The 11,103-nt window shown below is 38.1% G+C and overlaps 1 protein-coding gene across 1 annotated transcript; it reads right to left on the reverse strand.

Moving 5' to 3' along the window:
• Nucleotides 1-285: 285 nt before the first annotated feature.
• LOC103440394 (phenylcoumaran benzylic ether reductase Pyrc5) lies at nucleotides 286-2,517 on the reverse strand. Its single transcript, XM_008379070.4, has 5 exons — nucleotides 2,138-2,517; nucleotides 1,909-2,043; nucleotides 1,420-1,657; nucleotides 782-985; nucleotides 286-667 (listed from the first exon to the last, which is right to left on the reverse strand). The coding sequence occupies exons 1-5, from the start codon at nucleotides 2,423-2,425 to the stop codon at nucleotides 501-503; spliced, it is 1,032 nt and encodes a 343-aa protein (XP_008377292.1). The 5' UTR covers nucleotides 2,426-2,517; the 3' UTR covers nucleotides 286-500.
• Between the last annotated feature and the right edge of the window lie 8,586 nt (nucleotides 2,518-11,103).

The raw sequence follows: 11,103 nt of genomic DNA on the forward strand, positions 1-11,103 counted from the left end.
TTTCTACATTAATAAGAAAATAATATTTGACAATTTGTTTGAAAAACACACAATTTGACATAAAACTTCAGATTGCCATATTAACCATGAATTAGAATTTGACCGTTATAATTTCACATTTCCATTGAAGATATCTTAGTGCCACACATTTAAGTTTAACAATGTAAGAGCAGTACATGCCACCTAGTATTACGGTCTAGTAGTATTCATCTTCACTTGTGAGAGATCTGAGGTTGTTTTCTTGTCAAAGACGAATATCCAAAACTCAAAAGAAAAACCAGAATCTGAAGGGAAGAAATCTACAACGCATGTCTTTTCCATCATTTTAACAGAAGGTGGTACAGAGAGTCGAACAAAGATGAGACAAAGGGGAAGTAGCTGTCCCCATATGCTCGTTATTTCCACACAACCTGAGATACATTAATCATCAAACTACCTACTAATTATTTGTAAAGATAGCCAGTTTCACTCATATAAAACCATCAACACGCTTCCAAATCTCAGACAAACTGGTTGAGGTACTCGTCGACTGTGGTGTATTTGACATCAGGGTAAAGAGCTGTGGCTTCCACGCCAAATGAAGGCTCGATCTCAAAGTTAGTGTGGTCTCCCTTCACAAAAACTGAGTGACCAATTGCTAATATCACATTGAGCGGCACAGATGCCTCTGCAAAAACGACACAAAAATAAACCAACCAATTTTAAATTTATCTCGAAATGTTTGAAATAAGCAAGAAAATTCAAATCAGTTGTTCTCGGAATAACATTATTTGCCACTAACCTTGGATGTTCTTGAGCAGTTGCTCCTCCGGGACATAGATTCTCTCGAGGGATTTGCCAATCTTCTTCTCCCAAAGAGAGACAAGCTCATTGAATGAAATGGTGTTGGCAGGGGGCCTGATGTAGAGGACTTTGTTCAAGGTTCTTGGATCATCCACTGCCCTAATTGTGTACGTCCCAATGTCGTCTTCCTTGATGAAAATTGCTGCAAATCAAACAAATTGAAAACCCCTTTACATTTTCGAAAACGCAAAAGTGGGCTTTATGCAGCAACTCGTATGCATAACAATTACTCATCGGTTGCTGCAAATCAAACAAATTGAAAACCACTTTACATTTTCCAAAATGCAAATGTGGCCTTTATGCAGCAACTCATTTTTTTTTTCCTTGGACAAAGTAATACTTTAAATACTACTCTACGCAGAGGAAAAATCAGATTTGGATGCAAAAAAAGGCATGCACAGGTCAAATTTATGTGCAACAAGGCCGTGGCCTAACACACATGCATAACGATTACTCATCGGTTGTTGAATAATTTACCAAAAGCCAAAGTGGGTTTTGTGCAGTAAATTGAAATAGAATGAAACCCCAGAAAATACATCTATTCAGAACCCATGGTTAAGTAGTTTTAGGTTTTACCTTTAGGGTTTCCATCGCCCAAAATGACGACTTTGTCCCTAGGAGGAGAAGAAGCTCCGGGCTGGTTCAAAGTAGGCAAGAAGTAACCAGCAAAGAAGTTGGAGGACACATAGGTGTAAGGAATTCCCTCAGCCTCCACAGCTCTGCGAATCTTGGCCTTGGTCTCAAACGCCGATTTGGCAGGCTCAACAGCGTGAACTCGATCGACGTCATTTCCAAACTCCGACGGGAAAAATCTCTGCAACCCAATTCATACATTCACAATCGCAATTTTACAGAATAAAAATAGGTGTGTGCTATCACACACCCCTTTTTATTTCTCACGTATCTTTGTTAATTTACGTGATATTCTTCGATTTATCTGATCTGACGGTTGAGATCGGCTGAAAACTAAAAGGACGTGGAAGAAGTAAAAGGGATGAGTGGATATCACACCCCTAAAAAAAATACAAAAACCAGAGTAACCCCACAAAAATTCAAAACTTTCACCTTAACATTGCCTGCTTCTTTGATGGCAGCAATGATCTTTCCCTGATCAGCCAACTGACCATGCCCCACCGTCGAGATCACCACGTCGACTTGCTTGATCGCCTTCACCAAGCTCTCGTGATCGTACAGATCACCCTGCAAATTTATGAAATGAAAAAAACACAAATCAAGCAAAACCCAATTGGCTAATCGGATTAAAAAGCTGGAAAATGCTGGGAATTTTACGAACCAGGACGAAATTGACGCCCAGGGCCTTGAAGTTCTCGATGACTTTGGATTTCGCCGGGTTGGAGAGGGTAGCTTCTCGAACCAGAACGTAGGTGGGGTGCCCGGCCTTGGCGCTGGCCTCGACGATGAACTTTCCAATGTAGCCGGTGCCGCCGATGAAGAGGATTTTGGACTTGGAAGCCATCGGGAATGGGAATCTGGGAAATCGGAATGGGATGAGTTGGAGAGAGAGAGCGAGTGAGAGCGTTGCGAGGGAAAGGAGGAATAAGTGGGTAACTGAGAAGTCCATTGACGGTGATCGAAGTGGATGTAGTTTATAGTGTGAGTGGGATGCGTGGGATGCGTGGAATGACGCAAATACCCTTGTAAAGTGGATGGGCCTGTCTGGTGAGGACGTTGGTGTTTGCGTCTGCATGATGCTGGGTTTGTAGGTGGATGGAAGTCCATCCAGGTTCAGCTGGATGATGAGAGGTGTTTCGAGATTTGGCCTAATTATGTTGCTTTACATAAGTATTTACATTGTATTATTTGGAACCAGGATCCTCTCCTGAGCAGTTTTCTAAGGATCCCGCAATCATGTCCGTTCATCGTATATCTGCGGTAAAAAATTATTTAAAATTTAAATTTTAAAATTCAAATATGAATAGTACCTAACGAAAACTGACCGCACGATATAAAATGAACAGACAAGATTGCGGGATCCCTAGGGAACTGCTCAGGAGAGGATCCTGGTAAGTATTATTTGTCCTACAATGTGATGCATCTTAAAAAACAGCTGTTAAAATTCTAGATGTATTGTCATTGTGCATATTTGACATCAAAACGAGAAATTTTGTAAGATCTCTTAAAATATGTTTTTTTTTTTAAATGCATTGTACTCAAAACGCTTTCAATAAAAGTAATTTTATTTGGAGTCCACTGATTTTTTAAGAAAAATATAACTGTTTCTTAGAAAAAACACTTAAAGTGCTTCTTGAAAGAATAATATAACAATTACTTCTTTTAACAAGTACTTCAAGTATTATCTTCGACCCATAAACGCTTTTGACTTTTTCTACTAAGCACTATAAAAAATGATGTTAATTATTTTAAGACATTTTCAAATAGGCCAATGATATGAAATTGTAGGCATTAAAAGTATTTAATCTAACAATACATTTACACTAAAAAAATAAAAAATTAACCAATTAACCTATTGATTTAATTTTAAACTCGCTATCTACAAAATTGAACTCAGAGCCTCCCAATTACAAATAAAGTGAAACACCATACCTCAGCAACAATCAATAAGTGGAGTTGTTAACGTTATTCAAACTTGAATGGTTAGTGTTTCATTTTCTTTATGTTGACCGTCCATCTCGTCTTGCAAAGCCACAACTTAAACTAAATCATGTTATTATGTACCACACCTTAAGACCCGTCTAGGTTCCACAACGTTTAATTAATCAAACCATAATAACAACTTTCAAGGAATAAAAACAGTGGGATTTTAATATAGTTACAGTCTTAATTTTTTGTGGAAGCGAAATACACATGGCATGAGTAGAAGCTCGAAGGTTGAAATGAAACAGGAAGTGAGGAGGTTGTTAATTAACAAATTCACATATATATTTGAAGAGAAATGCTTAAATAGACTCTTAAAAGTGTGACTCTTTATAGACTCTCTTACCTCGTGTTTTTGGCACAATACCAATAATGGCCCAGAGTTGTTTAATCTTGCTTAAATTTACAACAAGCAGGAAATATATGTATACAGATAATAAAACTATGAATAACAATTGCAGCAAGCAAATATAAATAAAAGGGAAGTTAAAAACTGAAATTAAAAAGGATAAAAGAAGCATAAAGAAAATAAAGAGATAAGAGCAGTTCCACCCCTAACACAAATGCACCAGCACCCAACGCATTTATCCACTCAGTGAACTAGACCCCAATGAGCAGTAATAGACAAAATGCATCTCCACCCGTAAAAAAATGCGCTGGCACAAATGATCTTCACTCCTACAAAATGCGTTGGCACCCAGCCCATTTAAAATTTTTTAAATTTTTTTATAAAAGAATAAATAAATAAAATAGTTTTAATTTTGGATAGGATTTTTAACCAATCTCGTCACGTCACGTGTCATTATCTGAACATACTATTTGTGAATAGATTGCCACTAAGATTTGCAACCAATCCCAACGCGTCACGTGTCACTATCTGTTTACAATAATTTAGCCAAGATTACGATAAGATTATCAACCAATCTTATTATGTCACGTGTCATTATCCGAACGTACTATTTTGCAGATAGATTTCCGATAAGATTTTCAACCAATCCCAACACGCCACGTGTCACTTCCTGTTTGTAATAATTTAGCCAAGATTTGGATAAGATTTTCAACCAATCACGTAGTGCCACATTGCATTGTCTAGAACCTCATCCTTTCTTTTTTTGTCCATATAAACCCTACATTTCTACATTCATCCTCACACCAAACTCAATCCTTCTTTTTAGCTCAAAATCCTTCTTCATCGTTTTCAAATCTTGAGATTTTTTTACAATGTCTTCTTCAAGGAGAGTGTATAAACAATTTGAGGAGCAACATAAAAGATTGTTGGCATAACAGGAAGAATTTGTCAATCTCGAGGAAGGTGGAGGTGGAGATGAGGCTTTCGCAATGGAGGAGGATGAGGATGATGACCATAGAAGGCAGAAGGCCTCACATTCCCCCCATGCCATGGAAGCTATAGGTCAGATAGCCAAACTCAGACGTGCCGCAAACTTCGATAGAAAAAGGGAAAGACGAGGTAAACATCTCTTGGAAGATTATTTTATTCCCAGCAATGTATTCCCTGATCATGTTTTTAGATGTCGTTTTAGAATGCAATGAAGTTTGTTCAACAAAATCATGGTGCTATTTGCAACCATGATCCATACTTTGTGCACAAAGAGGATGCTTTTCGTGTTCTGGGTTTTCTTCCTGAGCAAAACATTACGATTGCCTTGTGAATGCTTGCATATGGAGCATCTGCAAATTAAGTGGATGAGATGGCGGATGGGAAAAACAACTATTATGGAGTACCTGATGTGGTTTTGCTTTACAATTGAAGCCCTATACACCAATGAGTACCTTCGGACACCCATGCCAAGGGACATGCGAAGGCTTCTGAGGAAGGGTGAGATGTGAGGCTTCCCTAACATGATTGGAAGCATCGACTATATGCATTGGACTTGGAAAAACTATCCAAGTGCGTGGCAAGGAGCTTATGGCAATAGAAAAAAAGCTAAAAGTATCATTTTGGAAGCAGTGGCTTCATTTGATACATGGATTTAGCATGCTTTTTTTGGTGTTCTAGGAGCTCAGAATGACCTAAATGTCCTTGCCCAATCTCTAGTGTTCGATTAACTGCTGCAAAGAAAATCGCCGAGATGCACATATTGGGTTAATGACCATAAATACGACGGACCATACTACCTTGCAGACGGCATTTACTCAAGGTGGTCAACGTTTGTTAAAACAATGCCACATCCACAGAGTGAAAAAGAAACACACTTTGCAAAATGTCAAGATGGGTGTAGGAAGGATGTGGAGCATTGTTTTGGTATCATGCAAGCTCGTTGAGCGATTGTTAAGTCTGTTGCTAGAATGTTTGATGTCGAGGCTCTTCGATCCATCATGATGATGTGTATTATTCCCCACAACATGATTGTGGAAGATGCGTATGATTATGATGCTGTCGATGAATACAAGTCGGATCCGATGAACAACTCCAGAACACGTATCTACTGTGCTCATGACCGGATCGAAGATCTCGTGCAACACGAGCCGTTGGAATGAGATGGACGTTACAATGAATTGATCATTGAGCGGTATACTTCAGTGCAAGAGCCATACTGGCATGTAACCCGCTAGAATGACTTGATTGAGCACTAGTGGGGATTGCAAAAAGGTGAAGATAATTAAAATGAGCTTGTGGTTGAATAATAAAGTGTATTTTTTTAAGTTTATGTAATTTTATTTAGTGTGTTTTTTTTTTAAGTTCATTTGGTGAGGTGATGTAAATTTAATTGGTGTTTTTTATTTTTAAGTTTATTTGGTGAGTTTATGTAATCTTATTTAGTGTGTTTTTTTTAAGATTATATGGTGAGTTTATGTAATTTTATTTGGTGTTTGTTTTTTAAGTTTATTTGGTGAGTTTAATTAATCTTAAAAATAAATTTGAAATTGCATAAAATTTCTAAAAATAAATAAGAAATTACATAGTACTAATAATAAATAAGAAATTACACAAAGTACTAATAATAAATAAGAAATTACATCTATTAATAAAAATAAATAAGAAATTACATAAAGTACTAAAAATAAAGACGAAATTACATAAAAATTACATAAGAAATTAAATAAAGTACTACAAATAAATACGAAATTATACAAAGTCTCCGAAACTAGGATATGTGGTGCTAGGATCTTCGTTGCTAGGATTTGTGTAGCTAGAACCCTTTCGACTTGTTTCTGCATCTCTTGCACGCCTCCTTCGCACGACATCTCTTTTTTCCGATGCCCAAAAATATTTTGAATTCGAAGACAGTCCTACTAAGCATCTTATTTTCTCGATTAAGTGCTTCTCTAATCATCTTGTTCTCTTGATTAACTATTTCTTTTTGTCTCTCAGTCGCCACATCACTTCTCTCAAGTAGCTGCTAATATTGCTGCCATAGCAGTAGTTTTTTCCTCATTTCTAGCCGTTTCCCTTGCCATGGTCAATTCACTTTGGCGAGCAAGTTCGTCCATATATTTAGTGTAGTCATTTTTGGAAGAACTACCTTTTTTTCTTTGATGCCTTTTTACCTTGAAGCCTAAGGGATTGACGAGTCGGTTGGGTCTCCAGCATTTCATCAGGCGTTTCTTCCGTGTCTTTAAATGTGTCGCCTTCTTGTTCGGCCGTGTCTGCTTTTTGGCAAATTGTGTAGATCCATGCCGTGCATGGCAACTTCTGGACTGGTTGCCACAATTTTGTATCTAGGGCAATCTTTGACAATTACCCAACATTCCTATTTGTTGAATGATTTGTTGTGGTTCTTCACATTGTAGAATGCTTGTGCTTGTAGTGTCTATAAATGTGGGATAAGACAGTATTATAAAATGTGGGTGTAACAAAAATAAATAAATTAAAATATTGATGCGGGTGGAATACATATAAGTAAATAAAAATGTTGTCACTTGATCCGCTAAACTTGTCCCACTACGCAGATTACTGGAAGCATGGGAGATGGCATTTTTCCAACAAGTAAAGGATGCGTTGAGTTTTTTCCAACGACCTTGAAGACCTTGACTACTTCTGGCATCTTTTCCATGTACATCTCAAAACACTTTCGTAATTTTACTCCACATTTCTCGCTTATCCATCTCATTACCGTAATCGTGTCATGATTTGTGTGAACCCAACATTCACACAACGTAACATCTTCAATGAGCTTCCACAAAGTCATATTTTTCTCTCAAAGTGTAGAAAATATTGAAATGTGGTGTAAGGTGGAAGATGAGGGTTAGGTATTTATAGAAAAAATAAATAAAATTTTTAAAATTTTTCTGTATTTTTTAACAATTTTTATGTATTTTTAATTAATTTTTAATAATTTTTAATTTAGTTAATAAATTTGAACCGTTGGATTTGAAAAATATTCAAATCCAACAGCCTAAAAGGTGCCACTTGGCCAACAGTCATAATTCTGACCGTTGGGCCTTTTTTTAAAAAAAAAAATTTGGGGGAAAAATGTGGACCGTTGATCTGTGATCGGACGGTCTAGATAAAAACACAAATTCAATTTTTTTTCATCGTTGGAAATCCAAGGGTCTAGAAAAACTAGCCGTCGGAAATCCAACAACACAAGCCAGGCCATGTGGCCTCCCAATCTGATGGTTGAGTGCGCCTGCGTAACGGCCCCAGTCTGATTCCTTATTGCCTATTCGCGCCTAGTCGAGCATGCTTGCCACGTGCCTGGCGCAAAAAAATTTGAAATTGCCTTCGACACCACACTGGCATCAACATGGCGTCATACGGGTTGGCCCACACCTCTGTTGATTTTGGGCTGGCCTAGAGACCAACTTGGGCTGGGCGCCAGTCAAAATGCTGGGTTGGAGTGGATAGCCTGGGTGCCGGGCTAGTTTTTTTGCTGGGTGCTGGCTTATCAGTTCCCCTGTGGAAGCTCTAAGAGAAGAATAAATCAAACTCACATTATTATAACATCTTCAACCAAAGAGAAGCACACAGAGCGTAGTTACAACAAAGGCAAAAACACTTTCACACTTTTAGACTAAAATTTTATGATCACAAAGGAAATGTGTGGTTACAAATAAGCCCCAAGGCTCTATTTATAGCAATACAGACACAAAACAATAAAGAAAGAATTATCCAGGTGTTGCTGAAGTAGAGTGTCACCATAAAGCAGCCTTGCATAATGGATGACATCTTCACTTCATGCATTGGTTCTGACTTTGCTTCACATGAGTGAACATTAAAAAGAAAGGGTCCAACAATTCAAGTAGCACACCAACACACATGGCTACAGGAAAAGTAACCAATTATTTAGAGATAGAATAATCCTTTGCTTGATATCAAACAACATCTTAGTTATTTTTATCTTCTTTCTTTAGAAAAGAAAAGCATTATTTTCTCCAACTATCCTTGTAGCTGAAAATAATAATAATAATAATAATAATAATAATAATCTCTCTAGCTTGGTCGTTAAGATGGAAATCCCACCATCCTCTAAGTTGTCTTATAAATCCTGTGACTATAGCTTAAGCAATTCCTCTATCAATTTTGTTATTTAATCTACGGGCTGATGTGAACATCATCAAGTGTCTCATAATATTGACTATTTGGTATTCAATTTTCTTATCAATGCTTTATTCAACAATTGATCTTCCATAAGGAACTTCTATTTTTTGGCACACCACTGATACCAAGAATCATACATTAAATTCTTTTTCTTTCATGAATTGAAGATGTCAAGGTGAGCCTTCTTTAAGAAAGCTTAGGGCCTGTTTGGTATCCTATTTGAAAATTTTATTATTTCTTAAAACATTTTGTTGATGCACAAAATCAGCAAGGACTTTGGTACAACAGAAAATGTTAAGTTTGTGACCTTCGCTAGATTGCTCCGATCACTAGTATGGATAAGTATGTAAATGGATAGAGATAGGGAAGCAAACACAAGATGTACATGGTTCACCCAGATTGGCTACGTCCACGGAGTAGAGGAGTTCTCATTACTTGTGAAAGGTTACACAAGTACATAGGTTCAAGCTCTCCTTTAGTGAGTACTAATGAATGATGTAGTACAAATGACATTAGGAAATATTGTGAGAGAATGATCTTTATTTATAGAAGAGAGTTTCTAATTTCATTCTAACATTGACACATGTCGTGTTGTGATTGGCTTCTGATGTTGACACGTGTCGTGCTATGATTGGCTTCTGATGTCGACACATGTCGTACTGTGATTGGCCTCCTGGTTGGAGGGAAACTCTTCTGGGTCTTTGACAGTATAACGTTGACCAGTGCACAGTAGTTTCGGGATTAGTCAAGTATGGTACAAATAGTGCTCCCCTAAGTTCCCGAGTGAGGGAAGCTTCTCGGTTGGGGACTTGCAATATCCAAGCCATTGAGTAATCACGAAACTTCTAAGTACCGAAGTGTGGTATCATTTTCACTTACCTTATCTGTCTCATATGTAAATGTGGTATCTTCTCTGGAAGTACTTTTCCTCCATCCAGGGGTGGTATCTTTAATCGATGAAGATGCACAAGGTAATGTATCAATTTCACTTGAAGCTTACTTGTAGTTTCGGGCTTGGTCAAGTGCAATACAAAACCCTATAGTAGGAGTCCCCCAAGTCGCTGAGCTAGGAGATTTGCCGAAAGAGGTAACAGATAAGGTAAGCAATCAGACTTCCAAGCAAGCAACCTGGATCAGAGGTTCGACGTCGGCTTCCGGTTTATTGTTCACCTTCTCCTTGTGTTGTAAACAGCAACAAGGATAAGGAGAAGCAAATGGAGAAGATATGATATGAGATACTTTTGCTTTTGAAGAAGTAACTTTCCACAGGCTTATTCTTGAACTGGGCTGGAGGGTTTTCTGGTTTCCTCCAGAGTATAAGGCCGACTCAAGAATTTGAGGGTCAAAACAAGTCCATCAAATCTAGAGTACGTTCGACCCTAATGATATGGGATACTTTTGTTTTTGACAAAGTAGTGGATGTATCGGCACGTTTTCTGTTACGCTTGTTTCCACATGCTTCCTTGTATCCTTCTCACTTGCCCTATCTGTTCCTCAGGCAGATGTGGTATCGTCTTTGGAAGCATAAGATGTTGAAGATGAGTACTCGAGAGCAATGCCAGGTAAGTAATCAGGCAAGGGGTTCCAGGCAGTCAGTTCCTGACTAGAAGCTTGATTCCAAGTGCTGACTGATTGCTCTCTTTCTCTTTATCTTACAGGTAAGAACAAAGCCAAAGGAAAAGACAGGGAAAAAGCATGATATGGGATACTCTTGCTTTTAACCCTGATGATATGAGATACTTTTGCTCTGGTGTGGTTGGTTTGCATAGGTATTATTGGGGGGGGGGGAAGAAAGCTGAGTATTTCGAGAGGCTTCGTTGGGAGTGCCTTCTCAAATATGAGGAAGGGTTGAGCATTTTGGCAAGTCTGCCTGTCCGTGGAGGATGGAGGTCGACATATATAGAAGTCTCCTTAACAACAAGTAGTAATGTTATTCATTTACCCTTCTTGGTCGTAGCAATGTAGTGGGAGCTGCAAGCTTCACGTGTTTTAACTTTGTCAGAGCACTTTGAAAAAATGGTATGTGGTATCTGGAAAGCTGATGTTGCATGTGAAGATTGCAGACAAGCTTTATCTAAGGAAATCTGGCTCTCGAAGTTCGGAGAGCGATGCTTCTTTGGTTTTCGAACAAGCAATCCTGT

Source organism: Malus domestica, chromosome 10 (genome assembly GCF_042453785.1).
Source record: "Malus domestica chromosome 10, GDT2T_hap1".
NCBI classification, from domain to species: Eukaryota; Viridiplantae; Streptophyta; class Magnoliopsida; order Rosales; family Rosaceae; genus Malus; species Malus domestica.